Raw genomic sequence first — 16,316 nt, 5'->3', positions numbered from 1 at the left:
GTTTGTTGTGATCCACACAGGCAAAGGCTTTACATAGTCAATGAATCAGAGTAGACATTTCTCTGGAACTCCCTTGCTTTCTCCATGCTCCAGTAGATGTTAGTAATTTGATCTCTGGTTCCTCTGCCTCATGAAAACCCAGCTTGTATTATCTGGAAGTTCTTGGTTCACATACTGCTGAAGCCTAGCTTGAAGGATTTTGAGCATAACCTTGCTAACATTGAAATGAGGACAATTGTATCATGGTTTGAGCATTCTTTGGTGGTGCCCTTGTTTAGGACTGTAATGAAAACTGACCTTTTCCAATCCTGTGGCCACTATTGAGCTTTCCAAATTTGCTGGCATGTTGAGTGTACCACTTTAACAGCTTCGTCTTTTAGGATTTTAAGTAACTCAGCTGAAATTCTGTCACTTCCATTGTATACATATGCCATATTTTCTTTTCTTTTTTTTTTTTACTCTTTAAAAAAACTGCTTTATTGGGACCTAAGTTACATGCCATAAAATTTTACAAGTTTGTAGTTTTTAGAATATGCAGAATTGTATAACCCATCACCACTATCTAATTCCAGAACTTTTTGTCATTATTTTTTTGTGACAACTCTGGGTGTTTTTCTGCACTCTTGTCAGGCTTCGCATGGTGAAGTCAGTCTATTAAGAAGGAAAAGTCTATTAAAATAACTCTATTGAGACTTCCCTGGTGGTTCAGAACTGAGGGGGAGCTAAGATCTCACAAACCACAAGGCATGGCCAAAAAAAATCAGACCTCTATTAACCTGTGTTAAGTTTTAAGAAAACTATATTTATTTGGTGACTTGGAGCATCATACTTTTATAAGTAATTTTGTTTCATTTGTGATTTCTCCTAAATCAGGCAGTATTGTGTGCTTAGTTGCTCAGTCATGTCCAACTCTTTGTGACCCCATGGACTGTAGCCCCCCAAGCTCCTCTGTCCATGGGGATTCTCTAGGCAAGAATACTGGAGTGGGTTGCCATGCCCTCCTCCAGGGGATCTTCCTAACTCAGGGATCAAACCCAGGTCTCCCGTCTTGCAGGTGGATTCTTAACCATCTGAGCCACCATGGAAGCCCAAGAATACTGGAGTGGGTATCCTATCCCTTCTCCAGAGGATCTTCCCGGCCCTGGAAGTGAACTGGGGTCTCCTGCATTGCAGGTGGATTCTTTACCACCTGAGCTACCAGGAAAGTTCAAAATCAGCCTAGTAATTGTGTCTTTATTCATGAAACCCAGTATCATCTAGAGTCATCAGAAAATATTTTCATTGATCAAAAGGTGTTATTGTTATAAAGAATACATGGAAAGGAAGGGTCCTATCTCTAGTAATTGCTGGAAAGTTCCTTTTCAAAAGTGGTAAATTTCCTTTATTATTTTTTTTTTCATTTATTTTTATTAGTTGGAGGCTAACCACTTCACATATTTTCTTTATCTACATTCATCAGTAAATGACAGCTTACTTGGTTCCCACACCTTGGCTTGTTGTAATGGACATTTGAGTACAAATATCTCTTTGAGATAATAATTTCATTTTCTTTCGATATATACACAGAAATGGGATTACTGAATTGTAGTTCTATTTTTAATTTCTTGAGAAATCGGCATACTGTTTTCCATAGCGGCCATACCAGTTTACACTCCCATCAACAATATACAAGGTTTACCTTTTCTCTACATCCTCCCTACCATTTGTTAATCTTGTCTTTCTGATGCTAGCCATTGTGACAGCTGTGAGGAGAAATCTCACTGTGATTTTGGTTTGCATTTCCCTGATGGTTAGTGATGCTGAGCACCTTTTCATGTACCTATTGGCCATTTGTGTATCTTCTTTGGAAAAGCTTGCCCAGATCCTTAGCACATTTTTAATGGAGTTTTAGGGATTTTTGTTTGTTTCTGTTTCTGTTTTTATTTTTTGCTACTGAGTTGTAGAAGTTACTTATATATTTTGGATAATTCCATATTGAATATGTCAGTCAGTTCAGATCAGTTCCTCAGTTGTGTCCCACTCGTTATGACCCCATGGACTGAGGAAGGCCAGGCTTCCCTGTCCATCATCAACTCCCAGAGCTTGCTCAGACTCATGTCCCTTGAATTGGTGATACCATCCAACCATCTCATCCTCTGTTGTCCCCTTCTCTTCCTGCCTTCAATCTTTCCCAGCTTCAGGGTCTTTTCAAATGAGTCCGTTCTTCACATCAGGTGGCCAAAGTATTGGAGCTTCAGATTCAGCATCAGTCCTTCCAGTGAATATTCAGGACTGATTTCCTTTAGAATGGACTGGTTTGATCTCCTTGCAGTCTAAGGGACTCTCAAGAGTCTTGTCCAATACCACAGTTCAAAAGCATAAGTTCTTTGGTGCTCAGCTTTCTTTAAGGTCCAACACTCAACATCCATACATGACCACTGGAAAAAACCAAAGCTTTCACTAGACGGACCTTTGTTGGCAAAGTGATATCTCTGCTTTTTAATATGCTGTCTAGGTTGGTCATATCTTTTCTTCCAAGGAGCAAGTGTCCTTCCATTTCATGGCTGCAGTCACCATCTACAGTGATTTTGGAGCCCAAGAAAATGAAGTTTCTTACTGTTTCCATTGTTTTCCCATCTATTTGCCATGAAGTGATGAGACCAGATGCCACAATCTTAGTTTATTGAATGTTGAGTTTTAAGCCGGCTTTTTCTCTCTCCTCTTTCACTTCATCCAGAGGCTCTTTAGTTCCTCTTCACTTTCTGTCATGAGGGTGGTGTCATCTGTGTATCTGAGGTTATTGGTATTTCTCCTTGCAGTCTTGATTCCAGTTTGTGCTTCATCCAGCCCTGAATTTCCGACGATGTACTCTGCATATAAGTTAAATAAGCAGGGTGACAATATACAGCCTTGACATACTCCTTTCCCATTTTGGAACCAGTCTGTTGTTCCATGTCTGGTTCTAACTGTTGCTTCTTGACCTGCATACAGTTTTCTCAGGAGGCAGGTAACGTGGTCTGGTATTCCAATCTCTTTAAATAAGAGTTTTTCACATTTTGTTGTGATCCACACAGTCAAAGACTTTGGCATAGTCAATAAAGCAGAAGTAGATGTTTTTCTGTAACCCTCTTGCTTTTTCTGTGATCCAACAGATGTGGGCAATTTGATCACTGGTTCCTCTGCCTTTTCTAAATCCAGCTTGAAAATCTGGAAATTCTTGGTTCATGTATTGTTGAAACCTCGCTTGGAGAATTTTGAGCATTACTTTGCTAGCGTGTGAGATGGTACAATTGTACAGTAGTTTGAACATTCTTTGACATTCCCTTTCTTTGGGATTGGAATGGAAACTGACCTTTTCCAGTTCTGTGGCCACTGCTGAGTTTTCCAAATTTGCTGGCATATTGGGTTCCGCAATTCCACAGCCTCATCTTTTAGGATTTGAAGTGGCTCAGCTGGAATTCCATCACCTCCACTAGCTTTATTCATAGTGATGCTTCCTAAGGCTCACTTGACCTCACACTCCAGGATGTCTGGCTCTAGGTGAGTGACCACACCATCGTGATTATCTGGATCATTAAGATCTTTTTTGTATAGTTCTTCTGTGTATTCTTGCCACCTCTTCTTATTATCTTCTGCTTCTGTTAGGTCCATACCATTTCTGTCATTTATTGTGCCCATCTTTCCGTGATATGTTCCCTTGGTATCTCTGATTTTCTTGAAGAGATCTTTAGTGGTTCCCATTCTGTTGTTTTCCTCTATTTCTTTGCATTGATCGCTGAAGAAGACTTTCTTATCTATCCTTGCTATTCTTTGAAACTCTCATTCAGATGAGTTTCTTTCCTTTTCTCCTTTTCCCTTTAGCGTCCCTTCTTTTATCAGGTATTTATAAGTCTTCCTCAGACAACCATTTTCCCTTTTTGCATTACTTTTTTGGGGGTATGATCTTGATCCCTGCCGCCTGTATAATGTCACGAACCTCCATCCATCGTTCTTCAGGCACTCTGTCTATGAGATCTAATTCCTTGAATCTATTTGTCACTCCCACTGTATAACCATAAGGGATTTTATTTAGGTCATACCTGAATGGCCTAATTGTTTTCCCTACTTTGCTCAATTTAAGTCTGAATTTTTCAATAAGGAGTTCATGATCTGAGCCACAGTCACCTCCCAGTCTTATTTTTGGTAACTGTATAGAGCTTCTCCATCTTTGGCTACAAAGAATATAATCAATCTGATTTTAATATTGACCATTTGGTGAAGTCCATGTGTAGAGTATTCTCTTGAGTTGTTGAAAGAGGGTGTTTGCTATGACCAGTGCGTTCTCTTGGCAAAACTCTGTTAGCCTTTGCCCTGCTTCATTTTGTACTCCAAGGCCAAATTTGCCTGTTACTCCAAGTATCTCTTGACTTCTTACTTGTGCCTTCCAGTCCCCTATGATGAAATGAAAATCTTTTTTGGGGGTTAGTTCTAGAAGGTCTTGTGGGTCTTTATATAACCATTCAACTTCAGCTTCTTTGGCATTACTGGTCGGGACATAGACTTGGATTACTGTGATACCAAATGGTTTGCCTTGCAAACGAACAGTGATCATTTTGTCGTTTTTGAGATTGCACCCAAGTACTGCATTTTGGGCTCTTGTTGACTATGATGGCTACTCCATTTCTTCGAAGGGATTCTTGCCCACAGTAGTAGATATAATGGTCATCTGAATCAAATTCGCCCATTCCAGTCCATTTTAGTTCACTGATTCCTAAAATGTCACTGTTCACTCTTGCCATTACCTGCTTGACCATGTCCAATTTACCTTGATTCATGGACCTAGCATTCCAGGTTCCTATGCAATATTGTTCTTTACAGCATTGGAATTTACTCACATCACCAGTCACATCCGCAACTGTGTATTGTTTTCGCTTTTTCTCTGTCTCTTCATTCTTTCTAGAGTTATTTCTCCACTCTTCTCTGGTAGCATACTGGGCACCAACCGACCTGGGGAGTTCCTCTTTCTGTGTCCTATGTTTTTGCCTTTTCATACTGTTCATGGGGTTCCTAAGGCAAGAATACTGAAGTGGTTTGCCATTCCCTTCTCCAGTGGACCACGGTTTGTCAGAACTCTCCACCATGACCCATCCATCTTGAGTGACTCTACATGGTATGGCTCATAGTTTTATTGAGTTAGACAAGGCTGTGCTCCATGTGATCAGTTTGATTAATTTTCTGTGATTGTGGTTTTCATTCTGTCTGACCTCGGACAGGTAAGGATAAGAGGCTTATGGCAGCTTCCTGTTGGGAGATACTAACTGTGGGGTAAACTGGGTCTTGTTCTAATGGGTCATATTCTGATTGAATATGTAGTTTGCAGGTATTTTCTCTAATTTCATGTATTGCCTTTTAATTTTGTTGATGTGAGGGAAGAAGAGAGAATATTGATTGCCACTATGACATATTCATCAAGGCTGGTAATAAAATGCACTTGGCATCCAACTAAAGATGTGTTTTAGTTGACTAAAAATTTAAACATTACCATTTTTTGTTTCTAGAGATGACTTGGACCAATTAGGATCAAATGTAGAGATATCTCTGTAATTTTGTTATTTCTTTTTAAACTTTAGGTACAAAATTTTGATGATGCCCTGCACTGGTACTGTTATTCTCTGAGATTTTATGCAGCTGATCAATCTGATCTGGACTTGGCCAAGCTACAGAGGAACATGGCTTCTTGTTACCTGCATTTGGGACAATTTGATAAGGTCCTTTGATTTATGTTTTTTTCAAAGATGGCATATGTTGTTACAGGCAGTGCCAGAGAGATAATTACAATGTGATATCTTGACTGTTAGGTTAGGATATCTGAGAGTTCCTTCATACAGGACAAAGCCAAATTGGTAATTTCCTAACACACACACTATGAACATTAATAAGTAGAACTTCCGAATAGGAGAAAGAATTTATAGACTCTTAATTCCATTGCTTACTGTTTATTTTTAACACTCTGTTCTAAAAGGTAGTGTATCATTGGAATTCATGAACAGGGTTATCTGCTACTAACCATCTGCAGTATTGTCCTTTGAAGCAGAATAAATTTTAAGGTAAACACTTTTTTGGTGAAGCATTCAGTTTGAACAAATATTTGAATGAAATATCATTCTTTTACTTTCTGGGTTAGCTCTTGCCTTTCTACCACTCTTTAAAAAGTTCAGCAGTTGATTTCTTATCAGGACAAAATTCTAGAAGGTAAAGTAGATAAAACTCGTTTGAGGATAGAGCCATTCGTACTTCCCAAAGCAATTGGGACATTTCTTCCTTTGCTTATCATAATAGTATGCACATGATGGGAAAGGGAGTATATTGCCTTGTTGTAGGACAAAGAAACGGGATGGACAAGTATGGACCCAGTATGAAGGTTTTGGTTGCTTTTTAAGTTTTTATGACAAATTTAGGGGAAAATATGTGATTAAAGATGGTAATTCTAGACACCTTCTTTGAAGATTTGTTTACTTTGAAGGATTATTTGTCTGAATGAATACTTAAGATTTTCTTTCACAAGAGTATTTACCATTTAGTTTGTTATAAATTCACAGTCCTGACAGAGAAGTTGAAAGTTTATTTACCTTATTGTATTTCTACACAGGCTAACATTTAATTGTTTCAGAAAGATAGTTGACTACTATTTATTTAAAGACCTGAAAAGATGTCACATAGATTTTGTTACCTAATTAATTATATTTCTGCTCAGAATACCATTAACTATTTCAGAAAGATAATTTCCCACTGCTTACTTAAAGACATATAAAGAAGAGAATCATAAAGCTTTTGTGACTGCTATGATTTGTGTTAATCTGGCAGATTGAGAAGTACTGAAACCTAGAGCTGGGAGATGGATACATCTGCAGGCCAAGGAGGGATATCTCATCAGCTCATCAAGATGGATAGAATATAGTATGAGATACTGTAATAGTCTCTGAAGTAACAGAGATGAACAAGTTGCCTTCAACTCAGTAAAGCAGTTGGCATCAGGGTATCCTAATGAGCAAATCAGAAGATTATGGCAGTGGGGAATATTTAAGTTGGAAAGATTCCATAAGTCAGGCACATAGGTGGTTGGTATCACATAAGCTCATCAATCAGGGAACAGGTCTTCAGTCACTGAGATTTGGACTCAGATGCAGGGCTAAAATCTTTACATCACTGGGCGTATGTGTAGATAGATTGAAAAAAGCAAGGTCAAGCTCCAGACCTCAAGTGACTGGGATTCGTGGCTCTAAAGAGTGGAGCTCAGGCATGGGGAGCCAGACTGCAGTTACCTAAAAGAGAATACAAAGTGAATAGATAATAGAGTTTTCTAAGACTTGAGGCAATGCTTCTTAAATTTCCTTTGTGTTAGCTTTGGATCTAGAGCCTAGTGTAGGACCGAGCCTATAATTGGGAGTTCAAATGGTATTAGTAGTGAGGATGGGAAGAATAAGACAGCAGGAAACCAGGTGGGTTCTAATATGTATACTCAGTTTGTGATTATATCATTTAAGACCAGATTGCCTACTTGATTACTATTAGTATATTTCTCCATTTTATTTTTCTAGTCTTAAACTTACCAGATACCGATTTGATACCCTCCATATGTAAGAATAGTCTACTGTGCACTAAGAGAGATAGAAAGGTGAAAAAAAATCACACAGTTCATCATATTTTACTATTTTGCTATTCCCACCTAGCCTGGTTAATTTTATTATGTGATTTTTTTCACTCCTTCCCTTGATCTATTTGAGCATTGTTCAGAAATTTTACAAAACTATGTTTATTGAATCAGATAAAATTTCTTAGTTTTCACATGCTGAGTCACTTCAGTTATGTTCTACTCTTTGCGACACTATTGACTGTAGCCTACCAAGCTCCTCTGTCCATGGGATTTTCCAGGCAAGAATACTGTAGTGGGTTGCCATCTCCTCCTCCAGGAAATATTCCTGACCCAGGAATCAAACCCACGTCTCCTGCATTACAGATTCTTTACCCTGAGGCACGGGGAAGCCCTATACCTATCTTAGCTCCCTATTAAATTGATACCTCCTCTAAGATAGGGCCATATCTTTATTTTGTCTGATATCTAGCATAGAGCCTATTGCATAGTAAACACTCATTATATTAAAAAAATAGTCATAGAGACTCCATAAATGGTTGTCAGTTTCCCTGATGTAGGAATTCTCTTTGTTCATGCTATTTCTGTCCTTCCTATTGTGGATAATTGGAAATTAAAAGTAACCAAATATGTGAGTGTCTTTGATTATCAGAAGGGGATGAGATTATATTATTTAAAAAATCATCCCATTATTCGTTTCTCTAGCTCAGTTTCTTTCTTTTAACATGAAACATTGAATCATAGATCATAAGTCAATGTGAATGGGTTGAAGAGGTTGGAGAGTCTATTTTCTGAACTCTTAGTAGGTTATGTTACAGATTCATCAATTCATGCATTTGGTGACATCACTCTGAGATAACAATGCTAAATTTAGGTAGTTTCTTTATTTTATTTTCTAACTTGTAGAAATGTAAATTTTTAATCACCATTATCTATTCAGTATCTCCAGTACATTTTGTGAGGCAATATTAAACTCTGCAGTTTCATAGACATCAACTCTGCCTTCAGAAAACTTGTAGCACCTTAAGCCCAATACCCTAATTTTATTATTTTCGAAGATGTTAAAGTGTTTGGCTTGTAAAAGTCATAGACTTGAATGGACAGACTTTGTATGGGAGAAATGAGCTTGGGTTACAAGTATACGAGCAATTTATTACAAGTTGATATAATGGAATTTACTGCAAATCATAATAAAACTTTAATATTTGTTAAGAGAGGGATAATGGAGTCTTTTGGTGATAGTTTATAAGTTAATAGTAATACACAGTTGAGTACTTTTTAACTCAGTACAGAAATTCCATCCTCAGCTTGTATCTGCAGTTTAGATACATGAATGTCATTGTATCACTATAGATTGATAAAACTAAAGCATAATCTCAAAACACAGTATGGTTTTACATAAGACTTACAACAGTCCCAAGATGAGACTATTTATAGAATATTTATAAGACCTAAAGTGCGACCAACCATGTCTCATGTGCTGGTTTTATATTGATTCTGTTTGCTATATGAAATACCAAAAATCATGCCTTTCCATTACAGGAGTGAAAATGAGCTTGTGATCAACAGAAGTAAACGAGTAACATTCACTAGATGGCACTGTGGCCTCTGTTTGTACAATAATAACTTGTCAGTGATTTTGAAGCAATTTTGTGATTCTTTGGCAGGTATAGCTTTCCCCACAAACGTTTCTGTATGGATGTAAAAGAAACTTAACACTTAAATAACCCTGAGGTGAAGATTGATGTTGACTCATTCTCGGTACAGCCATAATGTAAAAACGCTATAATTTAGGTTTTAAGTCAACAAATATTTATTGAAAACCTAATCTATGCCTGGTGGGCTTCCCAGGTGGCGCAGTGGTAAAGAATTTACCTGCCAATGTAGGAGATGCAAGAGACCCAAGTTCAGTCCCAGAATTCAGTAGATTCCCCTGAAGTAGGAAATGGCAACCCACTCCATTCATGCCTGGATAATCCCATGAACGAGGAGCCTGATGGGCTACAGTACATAGGGTTGCAAAGAGTCAGACACTACTGAGTGACTGACTGAGCACACATACACATAATCTATGCCTTGTACAAAGAATGTTCAAGTACTGTACAGTTGCACTCATTTCACATGCTAGCAAGGTTATGCTTGACATCCTTCAAGCTAGTTTTCAACAGTATGTGGACGGAGATTTTCCAGATGTACAAACTGGAGTTAGAAAAGGCAGAGGAATCAGAGATCAAATTGCCAACATCCATTGGATCATAGAAAAAGCAAGGGAATTCCAGAAAAACATGGACTTCTCCTTCATTGACTACACTAAAGCCTTTGACAGTGTAGATCACAACAAACTGGAAAATTCTTAAAGAGATGAGAATACCAGACTACCTTACCTGCTTTTGGAGAAACCCATATGCAGATCAATAAACAACTGTTAGAACTGGACATGGAACAGCAGACTCATTCAAAATTGGGAGTGGAGTGTGTCAAGGCTGTGTATTGTCATCCTGTTTATTTAACGTATATGCAGAGTACATCATGTGAAATGCCAGGCTGGATGAAGCTCAAGATGGGATCAAGATTGCCAGGAGAAATATAATAATCTCAGATATGCTGATTACACCACCCTAATGGCAGAAAGTGAAGAGGAACTAAAGAACCTCTTGATGAAGTTGAAAGAGGAGAGTGAAAAAGCAGTCTTAAAACTCAATGTTCCAAAAACTAAGGTCACAGCATTTGGTCCCATCACCTCATGGCAAATAGATGGGGAAACAGTGACAGAATTTATTTTCTTGGGCTACAAAATCACTGCAGATGGTGAGTGCAGTCATGAAATCAAAAGATGCTTGCTCCTTGGAAGAAAAGCTATGACAAACTTAGCATATTAAAAAGCAGAGAAATCACTTGACTGACAGAGGTCCGTATAGTCAAAGCTATGGTTTTTCCAGTAGTCATATACATAGAGTTGGACCATAGAGAAGGCTGAATGCCAAAGAACTTACGATTTTGAATTGTGGTGCTGGAGAAGACTCTTGAGAGTCCCTTGGAAAGCAAGAACAAACTGTTCAATTCTAAAGGAAATCAACCCTGAGTATTCATTGGAAGGACTGATACTGAAGCTGAAGCTCCAATCCTTTGGCCACCTGATGCGAAGAGCCAAGTTATTGGAAAAGACCCTAATGTGAGGAAAGATTGAGGGCAAGAGGAGAAGGGGGCAACAGAGGATGAGATGGTTGGATGGCATCACTGACTCAAAAGACATGAGTTTTGAGCAAGTTCCGAGAGGTGGTGAAGTACAGGGAAGCCTGGCGTGCTGCAGTCCATTGGGTCGCAAAGAGTCAGACATGACTGAGTGACTAAACAACAGCAACTATAGGATAAATAAAGGATATGATAATAAAGGGTAAATAAATAAAGGACATGATCCTTTCTATAGATAAACTTAAAATACTATTGTGAAAATGAGATTTATGCACATGAAATAATTAGAATGTAAAAAGTATGCAGTTGAATATCAAATTGTGATACATACATATGGATTTAAATTAATAATATGTAAATGAAGATCTTTTGTGATTATTGATTGAGTGTACATATGATCTAAAGTTGAAAAGAGTAACTAATGCATTAGATGACAGAGTCTGATCTGAAGGCATCTTAATAGGTGAAATGATGAGCCCATTCTAACACGATGAAGACAAACAGGGAACAACAATACGTCCTGTACTTGAATAAAAGAACAGAATAAATGAAATGTGGCTTAGCAACAGCACATGTAAAACATTTGGGGTTGTTCAGTTCAGTCTCTCAGTCGTGTCTGACTCTTTGCGACCCCATGAACCGCAGCATGCCAGGCCTCCCTGTCCATCACCAACTCTTGGAGTCCACCCAGACCCATGTCCATTGAGTCAGTGATGCCATTCAACCATCTCATCCTATGTCGTCCCCTTCTCCTCCTGCTCTCAATCTTTCCCAGCATCAGGGTCTTTTCAAATGAGTCAGCTCTTCACATCAGGTGGCCAAAGTATTGGAGTTTCAGCTTCAACATCATTCCAACCAATGAACACCCAGGACTGATATCCTTTAGGATGGATGGGTTTGATCTCCTTACAGTCCAAGGGACTTCTCAAGAGTCTTAAACCACAGTTCAAAAGCATCAATTCTTCGGCACTCAGTTTTAAGGTCCAACTCTCACATCCATACATGACTACTGGAAAAACCATAGCCTTGACTAGATGGACCTTTGTTGACAAAGTAATGTCTCTGGTTTTTAATATGCTATCTAGTTTGGTCATAACTTTCCTTCCAAGGAGTCAGTGTCTTTTACTTTCATGGCTGCAGTCACCATCTGCAGTGATTTTGGGCCCCCCAAAATAAAGTCAGCCACTGTTTCCACTGTTTCCCCATCTATTTGCCATGAAGTGATGGGACCAGATGCCATGATCTTAGTTTTCTGAATGCTGAGTTTTAAGCCAACTTTTTTTTTTTCCAATTATTTTTATTACTTGGAGGCTAATTACTTTACAATATTGTAGTGGTTTTTGTCATACATTGACATGAAGCAGCCATGGATTTACATGTATTCCCCATCCCGATCCCCCCTCCCACCTCCCTCTCCACCCGATTCCTCTGGGTCTTCCCAGTGCACCAGGCCCGAGCACTTGTCTCATGCATCCAACCTGGGCTGGTGATCTGTTTCACCATAGATAATATACATGTTTCGATGCTGTTCTCTCAAAACATCCCACCCTCGCCTTCTCCCACAGAGTCTAAAATTCTCTTCTGTACATCTGTGTCTCTTTTTCTGTTTTGCATATAGGGTTATCGTTACCATCTTTCTAAATTCCATATATATGCATTAGTATACTGTATTGGTCTTTATCTTTCTGGCTTACTTCACTCTGTATGATGGGCTCCAGTTTCATTCATCTCATTAGAACTGATTCAAATGAATTCTTTTTAACGGCTGAGTAATATTCCATGGTGTATGTGTACCACAGCTTCCTTATCCATTCGTCTGCTGATGGGCATCTAGGTTGCTTCCATGTCCTGGCTATTATAAACAGTGTTGTGATGAACATTGGGGTGCACGTGTCTCTTTCAGATCTGGTTTCCTTGGTGTGTGTGCCCAGAAGTGGGATTGCTGGGTCATATGGCAGTTCTTATTCCAGTTTTTTAAGGAGTCTCCACACTGTTCTCCAGAGTGGCTGTACTAGTTTGAATTCCCACCAATAGTGTAAGAGGGTTCCCTTTTCTCCATACCCTCTCCAGCATTTATTGCTTGTAGACTTTTGGATAGCAGCCATCCTGACTGGCGTGTAATGATACCTCATTGTGGTTTTGATTTGCATTTCTCTGATAATGAGTGATGTTGAGCATCTTTTCATGTGTTTGTTAGCCATCTGTATGTCTTCTTTGGAGAAATGTCTGTTTAGTTCTTTGGCCCATTTTTTGATTGGGTCATTTATCTTCTGGAATTGAGCTGCAGAGGTTGCTTGCATATTTTTGAGATTAATACTTGGTCTGTTGCTTCGTTTGCTATTATTTTCTCCCAATCTGAGGGCTGTCTTTTCACCTTGCTTATAGTTTCCATTGTTAAAAATATGGAATGCTTCACGAATTTGCGTGTCATCCTTGCGCAGGGGCCATGCTAATCTTCTCTGTATCGTTCCAATTTTTAGTATATGTGCTGCCGAAGCGAGCACTTAAGCCAACTTTTTCCACTCTCTTCTTTCACCTTCATCAAGAGGCTCTTTAGTTCTTCTTCACTTTCTGCCATAAGGGTGGTGTCATCTGCATATCTGAGGTTATTTGATGTTTCTCCCGGCAATCTTGTTTCCAGCTTGTGCCTCATCCAGCCCAGAGTTTCTCATGATGTACTCTGCATATAATTTAAATAAGCAGGATGACAATATTCAGCCTTGATGTACTCCTTTCCCTATTTGGAGCCAGTCTGTTGTTCCATGTCCCGTTCGAACTGTTGCTTCCTGACCTGCATACAGATTTCTCAGGAGGCAGGTAACGTGGTCTGGTATTCCCATCTCTTTAAGAATTTTCCAGAGTTTGTTGTGGCCCAAACGGTCAAAGGCTTTGGCATAGTCAACAAAGCAGAAGTAGATGTTTTTCTGTAACTCTCTTGCTTTTTTGATGATTCAACAGATGTTGGCAGTTTGATCACTGGTTCCTCTGCCTTTTCTAAAACCAGCTTGAACATCTGGAAGTTCATGGTTCATGTACTGTTGAAGCCTGGTTTGGAGAATTTTGAGCATTACTTTACTAGCATGTGAGATGAGTGCAGTTGTACGGTAGTTTGAGCTTTCTTTGGCATTGCCTTTCTTAGGGATTGGAATGAAAACTGACCTTTTCCAGTCCTGTGGCCACTGCTGAGTTTTCCCAATTTGCTGGCACACTGAGTGCAGCACTTTACGGCATCATCTTTTAGAATTTGAAGGAACTTAACTGGAATTCCTTCACCTCCACTAGCTTTGTTCATAGTGATGCTTCCTAAGGCCCACTTGACTTCGCATTCCAGGATGTCTGGCTCTAGATGGGTGATCACAGCATCATGATTATCTGGATCTCGAAGATCTTTTTTGTACAGTTCTTCTGTGTATTCTTGCCACCTCTTCTTAATATCTTCTGCTTCTGTTAGGTCCATACCATTTCTGTCCTTTATTGAGCCCATCTTTGCATGAAATGTTCCCTTGGTATCTCTGATTTTCTTGAAGAGATCTCTAGTCTTTACTGTTCTATTGTTTTCCTCTATTTATTTGCACTGATCTCTGAGGAAGGCTTTCTTATCTCTCCTTGCTATTCTTTGGAACTCTGCACTCAAATGGGTATATGTTTCCTTCTCCTTTGCCTTTCACTTCTCTTCTATTCACAGCTATTTGTAAGTAAGGCCTCCTCAGAAAACCGTTTTGCCTTTTTGCATTTCTTTTCCTTAGGGATGGTATTGATCCCTGTCTCCTGTACAATGTCATGAACCTCCATCCATAGTTCTTTAGGCACTCTGTCTATCAGATCTGATCACTTGGATCTATTTGTCACTTCCACTGTATAATCGTAAGGGATTTGATTTAGGTCATACCTGAATTGTCTAGTGGTTTTCCCTACTTTCTTCAATTTACATCTGAATTTGGCAATAAGGAATTCATGGTCTGTGCCACAGTCAGCTCCCTGTTTGATATCAATGAAAGATAAATTCATAGCTTGATATCTTTTGGCCTCCCATATAATATGATTTGGGGCTGTAAATACACGAGAGTCTGTTCATATTATGTCTTTGGGATTGATTCTCCCTACCCTATATTTTTCATTTTTCTCAGAACCAAGGTAACTTTTTTTGCAGTCTCCTGAGAATGTGGATAGAAGTGAGTTTACTTCTGATTTACCCTTAGCCTAAGAGTATGGTCTCTTGAGCTTTGATGTCTATTTTCCTGACCTAGTTTTGCTAAGTTAAAGTTAGCATTTACCTAGGTTTACAAATGCCCACCAGAAAAAGAAAGTGGCTGGACTTCTCTCATGGTCCAGTGGTTAAGACTCTATTTTTCCAATGCAGGGGTGTGGGTTTGATCCCTGGTTGGCGAACTAAGTTCCCACATGCTGCACAGCATGGCCAATAAGTGAATAAATAAATAAATGTTTTAAGTGGCTTTAAATCTCCATTTACTTCTGTGGGATCTCACTTTTCCTTAGATATTTCTTGGTAATTGCTTTACTAGTCAGTTGCTTTGGGAATTAAAAAAAAATGTTATCCAGCATTTTTGCTTGTTTTAAGTAGATTTGACATATAAAATGTGTTTTGTTGGTTTGACATATATAATGTGCCCTGTTTTCAGGAGCAGAATATTGATTTCTATTGCATTGTGATAGAACGGTTCTTTAAAGATTTTTCTTATGTTCATGTCTTTTCATTATGAGTGTCCCTAAGCCATTGTGACTATATTGATAGCATTAGTAAAATATGGTAAGGTCTTCTTTATGTATTTTATAAAAGCAAACTAATATTTCTTTTTTTTTTCAGGCTAAAAAGGCAGTTATAGAAGCTGCACAACGTGATCCTAGAAATATTTTCACTCAGTTTTATATATTCAAGGTTTCAATCGTGGAGGGCAACTCTGGCAGAGGTACAAATGTTACTTATAAGTTATATTTGTCTGTTAACACAAAGAATAATCATCTTTGACCATAAAAGAAAATAGTAATCTTTAAGACAGTGGAGTTGAATATATATATATATATGCTAGCTTCCTTATGTAAAGATGATACAACCATGCAACAAGAAACTGTGGAAGGTTGCATAAAAATAAAAGCAAAAGGTCTACCTACTGAAGGAATAGGAACTAGGTGGATATCGGACAAGATTTCTCTTCTCTAGGGTAAATATCGAGGAATAAGTTTGCTGGGTCATATGATAAGTATATGTTTGTTAGAAACTGCCAAGCTCTTTTCTAAAATGGCTCTACAGTTTTATGCTGTAACTAGCTGTGTATTAAAGTTCCAGTTGATCTGCATCCTCACCAGCACTTGGAATTGTCCACTGGAAAATTTTTTTTTAATTTAATTTTATTTATTTATTTATTTTTATTAGTTGGAGGCTAATTACTTCACAATATTGCAGTGAGTTTTGTCATACATTGACATGAATCAGCCATGGAGTTACATGTATTCCCCATCCCGATCCCCCCTCCCACCTCCCCCACCCCCACCCGAT

General features: G+C 38.6%; 1 protein-coding gene and 1 non-coding gene across 2 annotated transcripts in view; one reads left to right on the top strand and one right to left on the bottom strand.

Annotated features, from left to right (window-relative positions):
* The window catches only part of TEX11 (testis expressed 11), a 254,826-nt gene that overhangs the window by 145,069 nt on the left and 93,441 nt on the right, over positions 1–16,316 (top strand). The window contains exons 16-17 of the mRNA XM_065915873.1: positions 5,589–5,726; positions 15,627–15,729. Of these exons, the coding sequence (XP_065771945.1) occupies positions 5,589–5,726; positions 15,627–15,729 (241 nt within the window). The remainder of the gene's footprint in view (positions 1–5,588; positions 5,727–15,626; positions 15,730–16,316) is intronic.
* On the bottom strand, positions 13,198–13,305 carry LOC136154844 (U6 spliceosomal RNA). The gene has a single exon (XR_010660552.1). It is a non-coding gene; the product is annotated as a U6 spliceosomal RNA (small nuclear RNA).

The sequence above is a fragment of the Muntiacus reevesi genome, chromosome X, assembly GCF_963930625.1.
Source record: "Muntiacus reevesi chromosome X, mMunRee1.1, whole genome shotgun sequence".
In the NCBI taxonomy this organism is placed as follows: domain Eukaryota; kingdom Metazoa; phylum Chordata; class Mammalia; order Artiodactyla; family Cervidae; genus Muntiacus; species Muntiacus reevesi.
This window is presented reverse-complemented; position numbering and strand designations above follow the sequence as displayed.